The sequence below is a fragment of the Ochotona curzoniae genome, unplaced genomic scaffold (genome assembly GCF_017591425.1).
Source record: "Ochotona curzoniae isolate NIBS_2020 unplaced genomic scaffold, NIBS_Ocur_1.0 contig_1, whole genome shotgun sequence".
NCBI classification, from domain to species: domain Eukaryota; kingdom Metazoa; phylum Chordata; class Mammalia; order Lagomorpha; family Ochotonidae; genus Ochotona; species Ochotona curzoniae.
In genome coordinates, this window is record NW_024464918.1 from 43,983,793 (window position 1) to 44,000,675 (window position 16,883).

General features: G+C 46.8%; 1 protein-coding gene and 1 pseudogene across 1 annotated transcript in view; both read right to left on the reverse strand.

The window, feature by feature from the left end:
- Positions 1-1,824: 1,824 nt before the first annotated feature.
- LVRN (laeverin) overlaps positions 1,825-16,883 on the reverse strand; it is a 48,863-nt gene continuing 33,804 nt past the window's right edge. The window contains exons 14-20 of the mRNA XM_040977076.1: positions 15,003-15,156; positions 13,282-13,376; positions 11,197-11,304; positions 10,392-10,559; positions 9,688-9,825; positions 5,033-5,108; positions 1,825-2,090 (exon numbers count right to left, since the gene is read on the reverse strand). Of these exons, the coding sequence (XP_040833010.1) occupies positions 1,950-2,090; positions 5,033-5,108; positions 9,688-9,825; positions 10,392-10,559; positions 11,197-11,304; positions 13,282-13,376; positions 15,003-15,156 (880 nt within the window). The 3' untranslated portion in view covers positions 1,825-1,949. The remainder of the gene's footprint in view (positions 2,091-5,032; positions 5,109-9,687; positions 9,826-10,391; positions 10,560-11,196; positions 11,305-13,281; positions 13,377-15,002; positions 15,157-16,883) is intronic.
- LOC121154449 lies at positions 5,712-5,859 on the reverse strand (annotated as a pseudogene).

Genomic DNA, 16,883 nt, shown 5'->3' on the forward strand with positions numbered 1-16,883 from the left:
CACATAGGAGAGTAAGAAAGATGGTCAAATTCTCATTACCAAATTGAAAAAACTGAATGAATACATTGCCCATTTTCTTAGCCACTGGTTTTAGGAGGAATAATATAAATAGCTAAGTATATAAATTTGTCTCAATGTTGGAATGCTGGCAGATAAGCTAACTTCATTAGTGAAAAACCTATCCCAGTGTTTATTGCCTTACTGGTATCATAGCAATCAATTAATAATTACTTCCTTTTATAACAGATATAAGGCATGATATAATAAAATATAATGCTCAGCTGGAGCAAGTTTATCCAAGTAAGATAAAAAGCATGCTATTCAATTTTTTTTAATATTTAGATAAATTAGGAGAAGCTGAATGATGATGGGACTTGAGTTTGCAGCAGGTGTTGCACAGAAACTTGCCTTGTCCTGACACAGTCCTTGGAGTTTGGCATCTCCAGCCCCAGTGTGAGAGCTGCCCACGCCGCGGGCAGAGAAGGTGTGAAAGATGGGCTGGACCAGTGATGCAGCACAGGAAAGCATCTCCACACAGCAGCTGAGGACATGAGGACAGTTCACACCCTAAGAGCTATGTTCCTACATAATACAAATACAGCCTGGGGCCACAGAAAGCTCCTGGGGTTCAAGGCTTCGACTTGGCTCAGCTCCACTGTCATACCATCTGGGGAGTGAACCAGCAGATGGAAGATATCACTTTCTCCTTCTCTCTCTCTGTGATTCTTTAAAATAAATAAATAAATGATCTTTTTAAAAGAATTTTCTTGCGAACTGAGAATAACAGCAAACTTCTGTGCTACATTTTAATTTGTAGCTGCCTTAACTTTTACAAGAAATAGAAAAAAAACTTAAACCACATTGACTTAAGTTCATACGTCTTTAAAGACTTTTCACATCGTTTTTTCTTAATCTGTAAGAGTATCTAAGTAAGTAAACAAGAGATCTTTAGGTTCACCCACATCATACAAAAAGAAAGTGTGAAAGCAGATAGCACGTCAAGTCCGGGGTGGGGGAACAGTTTGCCTAGCTGCCACGCTGACGAGATGTTTCAAGTCAGCCCACGTCACAAGTAGGCTTGATTTGGCAGTGAAATCATGGAAGTAAACCTAAGCACTGAGTGCAAACCTGCAAGAATGATGCTCTGGTTAGCTCTGACCTTGTACTTTCCTTCATTTGGTGATTTCCTTCTGCCCAAAGGGATCTCTAACTGTGACTGGCTTTCGACACCATTATTTTCATTCTGTCATTGGCTGAAAGAGCACCCCCACTCCGCCAGGATGAAAACACATCCAAGACCTTCCGGGCAGAGCCTTCGTCCCCATTTTGGCCATTACAAGGGCACAGCATACAATCACTTAAGAACCATGGAGTACGATGCCAGCAAAACATGATTCAGGTAGCATAGATACAGGAGAAAGAACCAGCCAGACATACTTTCTGCTCTCTGACACTTAATATGACTCATGAGCTTGTCTGCTCTCCCCTCTCTTCCGGTGAATACTCCGTCTGGTTTCTGCTGCTTTCACTATCACGTTACTTTGTCATTGCCATCCCAATACCAAGCTGTGCAAACCCTGAAAACTGCAGACCTATATTTCCCTCAGAAAAGACTGCGCTCTTCAGCAATGCCAATGATTTAATATTCTGGTGGCATTCACAACAGAATAAGCTAGATTTTGTTAGGCAAATTTGCTTTTACAAGACATTCAAAGTAAATCTTGTGGGTTTATTGCCCAATGCCAAGTAAAATCGGCTCCAGAGATCTGGCAGTGCTGAGAGTCCCAGGTGGTGGCTGAGCATGACGCTACAGGAGGGACAGGGCCCTGCTATGTGTGGCTGAAATACAACAATCAACATGTGAAGCGTCCCAGACTCGCAGAGCACCAAAAGAAGGCTGTGAGCAGACTTGATGGTAACACACAGGAGGGGCCAGAAGGAGCCAAGGCCTAGGTGTGCTTCCGTAACCAAGCAGCGATCCTGGCACTCCGCTGTCTGTTTTCCAGGTTTTCGTTCTTTATGGTCTGTAGTTTGGCATGGACTGTGAGCCTCTGGGGCTCCTCCAACATGTCACTGAAAAACTGCTGCAGCTGGAAGGAAGTAGAGAGAAGGCAGATCAAAGTCTGCACCAAAACCCAACAGTGACTGCTGGAACTAGCAGATTGTGTCTGCCCCAATGGATGTGGGGTAGACCAGAAGGCCCATGCTGCATTACCAAAGTATGTGTGGGCAGTTGGTCTCAATGTTTGCTGGATACATACTGGATGTGACAAAAGATTTGCAGACAAAGTTATGGTGAGCATTTTTAAAATCTAAAAATAAACTCTGAAACTATATTTCAAAATCTGTATGTAACATTTGTGTCTTTATAAACATAATTGTTTAGGGACCAATGCAATGGCTCAACAGCTAATCCTCTGCCTGCAATAATCCCATGCGGGAGCCAGTTCATGTCCTGCCTGCTCTACTTCCTACCCAGGTCCCTGTAGATGCACCTGGGAAAAGAGCGGAGATGGCCCAAAACACTGGGACTCTCCCCGCACCCATGTGGGAGACCAGGAAGAAGCTCCTGGCTTTGGATCAGCTCAGCTCCAGCCACTGCAGTATTGTGGGGAGTGAACCAGCAGACGGAAGGTCTTTCTTTCCCTGTCTCTCCTTGTCTCTGTAAATCTGCTTTTCCAATAAATAAATGGATAAATAAAAACTTAATCTAATTTTAAAATAAATATTTAGGGAGTGATTCATCCATTGGCTAAGCTTCTTAATTGGATCATAATAAGCATTCTGTTCTTGGAATATGTGCCAATCATTACACATAAGCTGGATTTCGACAGAAAAATAAGTTACATCTCAAAAGTCTATTAGAACTGAGAACTCATTTCATAATATGTGATTGCATGCCCATAGCAGCTCACCAAAGCTCACAGATGTACCTGAAATCCAACAGTAATACGGCTATCAAGTCTGATTTCAATGTATTCTTTAAAGATTTATACTTATTTGGAATATAAAGTGATAAAGAGGTAAGGCACACACACGTTCCCTCCTCAAATGGCTACAACATCCAGAGCTGAGCCAAGCTGAAGCCAGAAGGCATGCACTCCCCCATGGACATGCGGGTGTGTGCACACAGAGGGAGGAGCCCTGGACTTAGAGGAATGGTTTCTCACAACCCTTCTAGTAATTATTTTGGATACTGTCATGTGAACTGATGTAATATAATAGGGTCACTGGACATTAATACATTGTTGATAAGGCTATTCATCATAGCTGACCTATTTTTACAGTTGGAATAATTTGATAATTGCTAAATTCATTTGTGCATTCTCTAAACTATCAGTGGCTTCAAAATTTTAAAACGGTGAGGTTTACCAAACTTATTCCAACCTTCACTCGTTAACACAACAAAACATGACTGGGTTCAACAGAGGCAAAGATGAACCGATGAGATCACTTGGTCTCCACCCCGAGCCTTCCTCCCAGCAGGCTCTGCGTGTGCCCTCTTCCCCCTTTCCTGACAGCTCAGCCTGACACGGGCCAGAACCCAAACAGGAACAGCACCTCCAAGCTGGCGGTTCTCCTGCTAGCAGCCCCGTGACTGAGTGGCATTTATACGCTGTTCTTGGTTTACTTTGTACAGCTGTGGGTCTTTCTACGGATGTTTGTTCCCTCAGGTTGCTTTCTGGTGTTCCTCTCCTCATTTCCTTCCAGAACGACGCCTCTGCCTGTTCAGTAGCTGAGCGGGTACGGCTGTTTCCCAGTGCTGGTACATGACCTGGCCAGGCCGCCAGAGTGCATGTGCACTACTCAGGCATTGGTGCGTGTGACCCGAGCAGGACCAACCCAAGTCATATTTTCAAGGTGGGAACTTGGAGTTTAGTAAGAAATTTTCCTTCCTTCTGTGGCTCGAATGTCAAGGGTCACGTGGGCCAGGAGGCCATTCCCTCCATGTGGAGAACGCTCAGACTAAAGGAATCTCAGTCCAAAGAGAAACAAAACCAAGAATGTACTACATTCCAGAATACAGGCCTAACTACAACATGGTCACAGTTCACCAGGCGCCCATTGCAGTTCCATGCCATTGACACAGGTCCAAGATAAAGGCAGATATGGGATAATATGGGAACATAAATCAGTTCACTAAAAAATCCCTAGCGTGGGATTTGAAAGGGAAGTTAGGAATCACTTCTAAGGAGGGATGAGGAAGGCGGGTAGTCTCATCCACCAAGGGGATGGGGTGCTGTAGACATAAGGCTAAATGGTCTTGAAACCTAGAAAAGCTGAACTGATGTGAGAGTGAGAAATTGTGCAAGTGGTGCAGCAGAGCTGGCAGGTGCAGGGGAAGGGATGATGAACACGGCTGCGCCTTCTGCTCCCCGGGGCCGGGGGAGAGGGGGGACAACACGAAGCCAGAGCGAGGCTCGGCGCAGGCCACGGGGAGCTGCATGTGCTCATCAACAGATTCTTTCTTTCATCCTTTTTTTCCTTCTCCCCTCCTCCTCCCTCCCTTTCCTTCCTTCCTGAAAGAGAGACAGATGAAAAAGTTTCTATCTGTCAGTTCACTCCCTGACTGCCTCTAACAGCTGGTCTGGGACAGAAGCGGAGACCAGGAATTCATTCTAGGCCACCCTCCTGGGGGCTTCAGCCAGAGCAGGGAACTGAACTGGGCCCTGGGATGGCGGTGTGTGTGGGGGGGGAGGGGGGAGGCCGGGCGGGGATGCAGGCATCTTAACGTCCAGGTGACACACTTGTTCTGAAGCCAAAGACTCTGAAGTCTACACAGAGCTCAGGAAGCCTTGAGAGTGGGGCAGTGGGAAGGTGGGGATGAGCAGGGAGCAGAGAGATAGAGGAGTGTGGCGCCAAAGGATAAAGTCGAGCCTTCAGGAGCAGGACCAGGTGACAAGAAAGCATGGAGGGGAACTGAGTAGGGCTGTAGCAGATGTGACAGTTACGTGTAACTCTCAGCACGTCCAAGCCACACGACAAGCAGTGTGCGGTCTGTCACCGTGCTCCACACCAGTCAGGCACTCACCTCTGTGATCTGTGCGTCTGTACTTATCGTCCTCCCAATCGTGTACATGAGCGCAATCAGTGACTGGGCTCCGTACCTGCAGAGCAGAGGAGGTGATCAGGACGGGTGCCGCTCAGGGACCAGCCCCTGTTCATCCAGTCTCCTTTCTGAGCAAAACATGTAGGAACTAGCTCAGCTCAGCCTTCAAAACAAAAATATGCTGTGTAGGAAAGTCTATTCACACTGAAAAAACATTTATAGTTAAACGCGGATCTGTGTAACTTGTAATATTAAAATTTAATTTGACTGCAAAAGCTCCTCTTTTTAAATGGATTTTTTAAATTATTATTTTTTTATTTTGATGATCTTTACATAGTTGCTTAGGGCACAAAGGGTCAAGGGCTACAGGAAAGTGGGTAAGACCATTATTTCCACATTCTTTCTCTCTCTTTTTTTCTGTATCTGGGGGAAGGTGGGAAGGAGAGTGGATAAAGGGAGAAGCCCTACCCAGCCTCCCACCCATCCCAGGGTCCCCACGTGGGGCATGCTCCAAGGGCACTGCTCAAGTAGCTCTGAGAGTTCAACTCAGCTCCTCTTAAAAGCAAAAATCTACAGAGGTTGGCAAAGTGCTGTAGCAAGCTAATCCTCCACCTGCACACAGCCCCCAGTGACTCCTCTCCATACGGTCCTAACAGGTGTCACGGATTATGCCTAGAATTCCATATTCAAATAAAACTAGGGTTTTCCTGTAGTCTATGAATCCACTTAACAAGGCTGATAAAACAAACAAACAATTCCTACCACATACTATACTACACTTGATCTTAGCCAAAAGGCCAAGAAGCGATTCCTACCACATATTATAAAAGGCCACAGAAATACTCTTGCTTCTCCCTGTTGGTACTCTCACAGGCTCCATCTACAGCAGCATGTCCACTTCCTAAAAGGCCAGTAGAGCCTCCATCGATGGTACCAGTATTCAGAAGATCATCTCTGGCCAACACGGAATAAGTCACAGCAACCACTGCCCAGCACATGGGAATGAGAGGCACAGCCAGGCCAAAAGTGATTTTACTCCACTAAACACCACAGAGCATAACCCTGATTAGGCCTCCTAGGCAGGATTTGGGGCCTGGTAGAGAAAGCAGTGGTCCTCAGATGCACTGGCTGAATACTCAGCTCCACACAGGACCCTGGAATGGGACGGCATCCCCAAGTCCGTGTGTGAGTCACTGTGAGAAGTAACTCCACCAGGGATCTCACAGTAAGGGGTATCTTCAGAGCTGCTGTGTTGTTCATACCATACCTAGGACCAGACCTGAATGGGAGAGGATGTGGACTTTCTTTGTAAGTTTTTTTTTCTTTTCACATTTAGGTGAGCTACCTCTGTCCCTGCCAGACTGTTCCTCACCCACAACCAAGGAACTATCTTCCCAAGGACTAGGTCCCAGCAAGACAGCACCTGATGGGGTATTTCAGAGGCTCTTTGGCCAGGCTCACCCCGGTTCCATTCCCATAGTCAAGCCCCAGCCAAAGCTCAAAGCTCAACACATTTAAACAATGAATCAAAACCTTCTGAAACAGGTAGATGATTCAAGTATTTTCATTAAAAAAAAGAAAGAAAAAAGCTACAGACTGGTGGGGAAAAGGGAAGAACAGACAGGATTCTTAGGGTAGTAGAAAGATTCTCTGCAGGGCACGGTGGAGTAGACACATGCATGCAACAGACCCAGAACGGGTAACACCAAGAGAGAAGCCTAGCCACACCACAGACCTGGGGTGGCAACGATGTGCTGCAGTGGGTTCACCTGGCACAAAATGTTGACAACAGGAGAGGCTATGTCAGAGCAGACAGAGGGTACACAGGAACTCTTTATCCCATGAACTGGTATAAACTTCAAACTGTTCTAAAATTAACTTTTTAAAATCAACTGAAAAGCAAGCTCACTTAACTGCATTAAAATTTTTTTTTCTAGAATTCAGATAAATAGATCACATCACATGATTAGCTTTCCAAACAAGACAAATGGCAAAACTCTAACTTTTGGCAATTCAAATATTTAAGAGATAGAAAGCTATCAAAAATACAGACACTTGGAGTGTCAACAAAGAACATATTCCTGGCTTCCATAGCTTCAGTGGTGTCCTCACAAGAATCAGTGACTAAGACGTTAACACTGCACTATGGCACAGGAACTAGGAAGAGAGCTGAGCTCACAGCCAGCGAGCCAGAGTTCTCCGGTTCCTAGGCACAGACTCTGGGCAAGTTCTTTGCCCTTACTAACAGATAATCACTTCACATGTCATTGTAATTGTTATATATACAAGCACATTGTTCCATTTTACTTGAGAGAGAGAGAAAGAGATTTTCTACCCCAGATCCCGGCAGCAGCTGAAGCTAGGCCAGGCTGAAGCCAGGTTCCTAGAACTTTAGCTGGGTGTACCACCCACATGGATGGCAGAACCCAACTGAGCCCTCACCTGCCACCCCCCAGGGTGCACATTAGCAGCAAGCTGCAACAAGAAAAAGAGTTTTGATTGGAACCAAGCACTCGGATGTGGGATTTTGAGTGTCCCTAGCCAAGCTTAAATCTTGTACCAATCACTCGCCCCTAAACTGTTATTTTAAAGAATCAACCTTTAGGCATATGTATTTTACTTTAAACATAGCATTTCTACACTTCTAGGGACATTATCAGTGTCACAGACTAGAAAGTGAAAAAAATACTGAGAGAAAAAAACAGATTAAGGTAGAGAATAATAAACACATGTACCAATACAGTAAGATAATATTAATAATAATGGGCATTAAGCACTTACCACATCCCCAGCACTGCACTCATTACATGGTTAGATCATGCTAAGCCTTTTATAAACGAGGAAACTGAGGGATCCCAGACTTTAGCCACTAGGCTACTGCTCCAGATCCCTCCACATTTTAAATTAAAATTTACACTTTAGGACGTGATACAATGGCTCAATGGCTAAATCCTCACTTTACAAGTACCAGGATCCCATGTGGGTGCAGGTTCATGTCCCAGCTGCTCCACTTTCCATATAGCTCCCTGCTTATGGCTTGAGAAAGCAGTAGAGTATGGCCCAAGGCCTTAGGGCCCTGTACCCACATGAGAGACCTCAAAGAAGCTCCTGGCTCCTGGCTTCAGACTGACTCAGCTCCAGCTATTGCAGCCATTTGGGAAGTGAATCAGATGGATGGAAGATCTCTCTCTGTCTCTTCATAAATCTGATCTGTTTTCCCAATAAGAATATAAATAAAATCTTTCTTAAAAATCTATGTTTTAACTGAATACTACATACCTTCATTCCACACATAAAAACATGCTTTTTGGTAGTGCAAAGGGATCCAATTAATTTGTAACCATGAAAGAAAGATACTTCATTTTTTTTCTCTACAAGAAAACATATCCAGCCCTGGTTAGGAGCAGACTAGGCTGGGCCAGGCTGTAGTACCTTCTGGCACAAGCAAAAGCCAGGTCCAGGGTTGGGCTGGGCAGGCTGGGGTGGGCTGGGCTGCAGCACCCAGCATCATGCATGAGATCTGGGGCTGGGAGCAAGCCTGGCAGGGGAACATAGGTTCTCCCCTGCTGGGCCACAGCTCCCACTGTGACTCACTGGCAGGTATGTGGGCTGGGTTTGGGGGTGGGCCAAGGTAGACAAGGTTGTAACATTCACTGGCTTGTGGAGCCAGGATGGGGTGTGGGCTGAACCAAGCTAGGCTGCTGCACCTGCTGGCTCACATGAGAGCTGGGAACAGGCCACACTGGGATAGGCTGCAGTACCTGCTGGCCACATCTGGGACTGGGGCCAGGTCATGCCAGGCTGGGTTAAAGTACTAACCAGCAAAGGTCTGGGGCTGGAAGCAGGCCTGGTAGGGGAACTAGGGGAACTCCCCTGCTGGACGGCAGCTTCCACTGGTGAACACGGGAGCTGGAGTAGGAGGCAAATCAGGCTGAACAAGGCTGAGCATCGGCATTTATGTCCTTCTATTGCAAAGGAATGAGCCGGCCTATGGAAACCCTCAGCAATCTAGGCATTCTCAAGCCTTTCGGGTGCTCAGGCCTTAAACGGGCTACTTGGCACCTGCTCCACCTGCAGTTTGTGAGGAGGACTAGGTATTGCGGTGCAGGACACATTCATTCTGGGTTTTCGAGAATCCTTGGTTAAGCAGCGCACTACAAAGACCAGCCAGCAAGGACATGCTCTCTGGTTATCTGATGTTAGTCACACTGTTAGTATGTATTTTATCTGAAAGAAGGAACAGGAAGTGAGCAGATTTAATCTTAAAAGGTGGAAAATACAAAACTTATAGGAATCCAGACTCCAGCTTTGTAAGGAGACCCTGACAAATAAAGAACATCCACTCTGAGGCAGTAATGACTATCGCTCCTAGAGCTACACAACAGATTCCACAGAACAAACAAAGGATCTGTCCAGCAAACACAACTTGCTCTAATCCGTGACTCCTAGGACAAATGCAGGAGTGAGTGCAGTGGAGAAACGGGGGTAGCGCAGTCTCCCACGAGCTCCATGTGCAGACACCAAGCTAGGGCTGGGGTCAGCTAGCTGGTGATGACCGTCAGCGCAGCCGTGACATTCTGCTCAAGTCAAACGACCCCTGGGAGGCACTCGGGCCACAGCTGAGCTTCAGGTCTCACCTTTCACTCACAGCCTGCCAGTGGTTGATTAAAAAGTCCTTGGCGATGTACCGGCCAACTTCGGAGGCAGCCACAGTTTCAATCACATTCGTTTCATTGAAAGCAAGTGGAGATGTAGTGATGGCATATTCCAAATACCTGCAAAAGTACACTGCAAAAACTGAGTGACTAAAAGGAAAATTCCACATAAAGAGTTAACTTCAACGGAATTAAAATCCCACAATTCTCAGTGATGCACAAAAGAACAATGTTTAATTCTCATATTCAGATAAGCACTTTTCTTTTTTAAGGTTATTTATTTGAAAGGCAGAGTGGAAGAGCAGGTGGGAGGGAGAATAGGACAGAGGTCTTCCCACCACCTATTTCACTCATCAAATGGCCACAGTGGCCAGGGCTGCGCCATGCTGAGCCAGGCCAAAGCCAGGAGCCTGGAACTGCCCTTTGAGCCCCCAAGCGGGCAGCAGGGGCCCAGGCACGTGGGCCATCTCCCTCTGTCTCTGCAGCTACGTTAGCAGACAGCTGGAAGGGAAGCTGAGCAGCTAAGGTGTGAACCAGGGCTCTGCTACAGGATGCTAGCTTCTGCAGGCAGTGGCTAACATGCTGCACCACATGCCGGTCCCTTAGCACTCTTCCGTTCTCCCTGCACTTTACTGACCGAATAATTCCTTCCCCAGGCAGGTCCATGGCAGGCTGAGCGCAATCACCTGTTAAGTATCCAAGGGTCTTTACTGCAGCTCAAGGCATAAGCAAACTGCAGCCTTTCTTCTTCCACTGTGTTATTAACATAGGCGCTGAACAGGAAGTCCCATTCTTCATCACTTCCCAAGGCAATGCCATAACACAGAGTCACAGTTTTAATTGGACATGGTATTCTGTAAGATATGACGTGCAATCCTATTCCTCACAGTAAAGATACTGCTTACCCAGGTTGCTCCATATTTAGAAGTTTGCATCTACATTTGAGATCTCAGTCACAGAAGTCAAAAGCAGGGATCTAGAGAAGCAATGGTGTGAACTGTTACTAGCCTTAATATTCTCAGAATAGATCATTGAATTAGTTCAGAAACTTAGCCTTCAGAGAAAGGCCACTCAGGGTCGTACGGTGGGGGTGGATGATGTAGTCTGGTCCCTCATGATCCTATTCCCTACAAATCCTCCAGAGGTGCTGAGTAGTGCTGATGAAGCCAGAAAGACCAGCACAGGCTCTTCTCTGATGAGCTCTACAAGCCCAAGGCAGACACTCCGATGCACTGATAGATACAGACGGGACGCCCCACCCCTGCCAGAGTGGCTGGGAGAACACAGACTCAAATCTGTTGCTACACGCAGACCTACAACAGTCAACTGTTTGAAAAGGTGGGGAGTATTTGAGAAGAATGGACAGGAAAGATTGATTCAGTGGAGGCAGAACTGCCACCCCCCAGGGAGAGCACCCCCAAGGCCAAGAGGTAGAGGCTTTCCTTGTGTCAAGTGGGATGCAACCGAGAGGGATCCCCAATTGACGCTCACTCATCCTGTGGGTGCGTCATCCACTTCCGGAAGAGTTCTCGTGACAGCCCAAGACAGTCTTCAAGGCCCAACCAGCACGCAGTTCCGAAGAGTTTCTCCAGGGATATTCTTCAAGGAAAGGCCAAAGAGAAAGTCATTTCACCACACCTTCATCTTTCGATGGATAGCACCCTTCCAACAACATCAGGTTTCTTAGGGGGAGCAGCTTGTGTAGATGACAAATACGTTTAATACTCAGAGAAATATTTGCTGAAAAGCTCTCCAGCACCAAAAACAAAAAGCCCTTCTGGGTAGCATTTTATATTTTTAAGTGAGACATAAATCACTTTCAGCTTTCACCTCTTTCACTCACACACAGGCGCAATCTACACATCTGCTGTCGAGTTACTTTTTCTCTCTTTTACAATAATGCCTATGGATAAAGAAATGACTTCAGAGTGCCTGATGTAATATGTTTCATCTGAGAAATGGGGAGGGGGTGGTTCATTCTCCCCTTGCGAGGTCATGCTCCCTGCTGGGGCGCTGTCCCTGCCCTACTGCCCACTGGGGCGCTGTCCCTGCCTTACTGCCCACTGGGGCACTGTCCCTGCCTCTTACTGCCCACTGGGGCGCTGTCCCTGCCTCTTACTGCCCGCTGGGGCGCTGTTCCTGCCTTACTGCCCACTGGGGCGCTGTCCCTGCCTCTTACTGCCCGCTGGGGCGCTGTCCCTGCCTTACTGCCCACTGGGGCGCTGTCCCTGCCTCTTACTGCCTGTTAAGGGAAGAATGAAGGCATCTGTTTGCTTTGGCTTTTGACTGGACAGGAGCTCACACTATGGCTCAAAGTAAACTCAGTACCTAAGAATACAATAAAGAAGAAAAGACATCTTGGCAAGTGATGCCTGGCCATGCATGTCTTGAATTCTTTCCATGTCTGGACTCCGAATAAAGGAGCCCAAACTGTCCATCAGCTAGAAAGTGCCGGAGCTGTGCCTCTGTTTCTCCACCCTCCCGCTTGACCTGATCAGTAGACGTGGAATGTTCAGGACAGAGGTCCTCCTGAGACAGTCTGCATGTTTCCACACATGCTCACTCCCTCTCCCCACGCATCCACCCCTGATCCTGGATACATAAAGATGAAGTCCTGTGGAAGCACCGTCTGACTCCCTAAGGCAACTCCCAAGAGAAGAACTGGTCCAAGTGCTGCAAAGTAGAAGCCACTTCAGGGCAACTTAGGAAAGTCAGCTGTCCATCTGGTTAACATGTGTGCTGCCCATGCAGCATGCCTCTGTCTTCCTGTTCACTCACACAGCATGGCTTCCCTTTCTGTGCCAGTATCCTCTCCCGCACCCTCAGCCCCCGGCTTCCATCCACTCTTCTCTCAGCTTTGTCCTTCTGGTCACATGCTCTCAGAAGGCCACTATCTGATAGAACACCTGTATTCTCTCCTGGTCTATTGACCTGCACAGGTTGCATACACATTCCTGCCACTTGTTGGTGATAGGTTCCCTTTCTGCATGTAGAAGCCAAGCGCACACACACACACACACACACACACACACACACACACACACGTGGGCCCAAGGAGGCCAGCCCCACACAACATCTCTCACCAAAAATGTGAAAATCTGTTCCAGTGCTCCCTCCCCTCCTGCTCACACGCAGGCGACTGACACACGTCCCTGTCAACCAGCTTGTTCTCTTTGCATCACAGCAGGATTTCTGTTAGCACTAATGTGCCTGGAGAGTCTCCCCACCTGGCCTTCCCATGGCTTTTCAATCCATTGATCTGTGGTAGCTCTGGCTAGCACAGCTCTTCACCCCAAGGAGGACACACTTGCAGTTCCCACCAACGGCCTATGCTGCGAGAACATCCAGGCTGCTAACGGCTATGTGTACATGTGGTGTTGTGCAGGTCAAGCAGGATCCCAGGGTGTTACCTTCTATGTGGATACACACAGCCCACCTATTCCAGTCACTATGCCCCAACACTATATGACACCTCTCAGGAATTGCTAGGTATTAAGGTTTTATTTTATGAATCCAAAAGCCTGAATGTGAATGAGAATCATTTCATGCAAATATCACTGCTTAAAAATTACTTACAGAGCTAAATAATCATCTTGTAAGACCATCACATTTTCACGGATTATAGTTGAGTAAACAGTCCATATTGACTTGATTCTCTTTAATAGATACTTCTATAAACAACAATATAAACACATTGTTAGTTCCCTCACCACTGAATGTTCACTGCATCTGTACTTATTTACAAAGACATTAGTACGAAAGGCAAAAACAGTTCTTCATAGATTATTTTTGTTAGGCTTGTATTAGTAAATGTCTAATTCAAATGTATAACTGGTCTATTTTTTAACCCATTTAGGTTGTTATCTTCTATATAAAATACCATGTATAATAACAGCAATGTGATCAGGAGGGTTAAACAAAGGACAGTGCATGGAAGGACCCTGCCTGGCAGAGCTAAGTGCTAACTTTCAGCTGTTACTACCAGTTAATATCACTCATTTCCAATTGTCTGAAAAACAGAGAAATCTAACACAAAAAACAATTAACCTCTCCACTTTAGAACTCTCATGCTAAGTATGTATACTGTCAAAGCCAGAGGGAGAACTGGTGTGTGCTCCGGACACCAAGCCTGACACAAAGTTCCTGCAACTGAGCTCCCAGCAGGTAATACAGCTCCAGGAACACACGAGTCCACTTGCTGAAAATTTAAAAATCAAGTCCTTTTCATTTCTTTACACTAGACATGACAAACAGCCAAATTCAACCCCACACATCTCTAAGGGGTTCCTACTGATCGTCACCCCAGTTAACAAGGCTCCCATCAGTTCCTTGGACACAGGAAGGAGGTGCGGCCCTGAGAGGTTGTGATCACACCCTCTGGATGCCCCAGGAACCGCACGCTCTCCTGGCCATTGGTCTTAGCTTGCTCCATTTCTGATCCAGTTTCCTGCTAACGTGCCTGGGAGAGCAGTAGAAGATGGCTCAAGTGAATGGGCCCCTGCACCCATGTGAGAGACCTGGAAGAAATACATCATTCCTGGCTTTAGCGTGGCCCAGCCTTGGCCACTGTGGTCATCTGGGGAGTTAACCAGTAGGTGGAAGATCTCTCTCTTTCTCTCTTTGTAACTCTGACATTCAAATAAGTAAAGGCATCTTTTTTTTTTTTTAATTCCATCTTCATCCACTTCGGTTTCTGAGACACATCTCACATCACCAGGAATGAAACCCTCTTCCAAATTTCATTCACACTCATCTCCCAGTCCAGTTCTGTGACTGATGAATTTTCTTCTAAAAGTAATGGGCTTGGCCCAGTGCAGGAGCCTAGTGGCTGGGGTCCTCGCCTTGCATGCGCCAGGATCCCATGTGGGCTCCTGTTTGTGTTCCAGCAGCTCCACTTTACATCCATCTTGTGGCCCAGGAGGGCAATAGGAGATGACCCAAGGCCTTGGGGCATTACACCCACATGGGAGACCCGGAGGAGGTTCCTGGCTCCTGGCTTTGAATTGGGTCATTCCCAGCCTTTGCAGCCACTTGGGGAGTGAACCAGTGGGTGAGGGATCTTTCTTTCTGTCTCTCCTTCTCTCTGCAAACCTGCATTTCCAATAAAAAGAAATAAATCTTAAAAAATTAAATAAATAAAAGCAATCAGCTGCTCTGGCCACTCAACAATCAGCCACTGCTATTCACCTAACAGACTACCACTTTGGGAAGACCTGTCACAAATGTTGGCTAGAACACGAAGACAGCAAGAGGAGATTCATTGAAAAGCTATGAAACAAAGCATGGGATCACCTTACCTTTAATAACGGGTACATATCATAGTTGCTGGCATCAGAAACAAGATCGCTGGTTACCAAGTTTACCAAGACTGCACGCCATACTATGATTTCATCTTCTTCAGCAAGGTACTTGGTTAAATCAAGTGCCGTTTCGATGCCAATATAATTGTTTCTGTTTGGTTTAAAAAGCACACACTCAAAAAATCTTCAATTGCTAAATGGTTTGCATACTTTCTCTATGTGGCTTCCATCAGGTATGTGTGTAACTCGGGAAGCTGGCAGAGGTGCCACTGAAGGAAAGATGGAGCCCCAGCAACGGTGCTAGAATCTTCATCTCAATTCCATACATTCAAATGCCTACACACTTGGCAACAGAAGAAATATAGGCCAAATGTTGGATTAACTACTAGGCAAGATACGCATTTGCTATGCTTTCCTGCGGGAACACACTTTCCACCTAAGAATGATTCAATCATTCTGTCTGATGTTCTGACAGTGCGAGGTGGGCACACCAACCACCAACTACAAAACTGCTCTGGCCTGCGACTGAGACTCACGCGTGAGAGGTTGTTACTGAAAAGTCTCAGGAAAAGGCAATGAGCATAATACAGCAGCAAAGCAGGAAAGCATGCGCAGGGAAAACAGTGAGAAGGCAGGAGGAAGATGGAAAAGTGTGGGAAGGCCCCATGGAGGAGGGTCCTTGTAAACAGCAATGAAGGATGCGATGGACCAAGATGGGAAGAGGCAGAGGACGCACCCGGGGTTGAGGCAGAGGAAATGGCTGTGACACACACCAAGCCACCGGAGGCAAGGCTTGCTCTGTGTACAGGGACAGATGGGAGCTGACAGGCAGAGGGGCAGGATCAAGTGTTCAGATTCAGCAGCAAGCGCTTTGGGTATTTAAACAACTGGGGTAATATGATGAAAGTGATTCATAAAATTACATTGCAATAGTGCTTCAGAAAACAGAACGAACTTCGAAAGGTCAAAAAGCTGGAGATGAATGCAGTAGGCAGGCAAAAGATGGTGAGAGATTGGCTCAGTGTGAAAGGACTGCAGGTAGTAAGTCCAATGACCTTGCTCAGAATGGGCCTAGCTGAGCTAGAGGGAGGGAGGAAGGGGGAGGGAGGAGGGGGAGGAGGGAGGAAGGGGAGGAGGGAGGAAGGGGAAGAGGGAGGAGGAGGAGGAGGGGGAGGAGGGAGGAGAGGGTCTCTGACAGGAAGGGAAGACAGAAGGGAGCTAGCCCTAGGGATGCTCACAGCAGGAGAGGCGGAGGCTGAGGACAGCAGCAGGTGGCCCAGCAGGAGGCTCCGGGAGCCGCAGAGTACCCAGGAGTGCGGACACAGATGCCGTTGGGGTCACGCAGTGCGTTAGACTGGGGCTTCTGTGAGCACTGGACAGAAAGAGGTGCAGGTCACTGAGGGGAAATGCAGCACGGAAAAAGAGACAAAATAAGGAGGTATTTACTCTAGATATGACAGGCCAAATAAAGGAATAAACGATATAACTGACTATACAACATTATCTCAGAAAGTTTATGGAAAATTAAATGAAACAATGTTTATTTTGCTGAAAAATTATTTTTGGAAATCCATGCAGCTTCTTTATAACACATATCTCTGTGAACTTTTTGAAGATATCTCATACACTTTAATTTTATTGACTGAAAAATTCTGAACACGTATTAATTTACCTGACTAAATAGTTGGCCATGGAGCTTATATTGAAAAAATGTAATCTACACAAAATTGATGATTCTGCAACCTCATGGCAGCTCCATGGAAACCCTCCCCCTCGGCTGACAGACGGCTCAGTCTCCCCACCGATAGCCCTGTTCCTGGAAGCCCTGTTAGTCCATACTGGCATCCATCTGGGAGCAGAAATGCCCCTCTCTTCCCC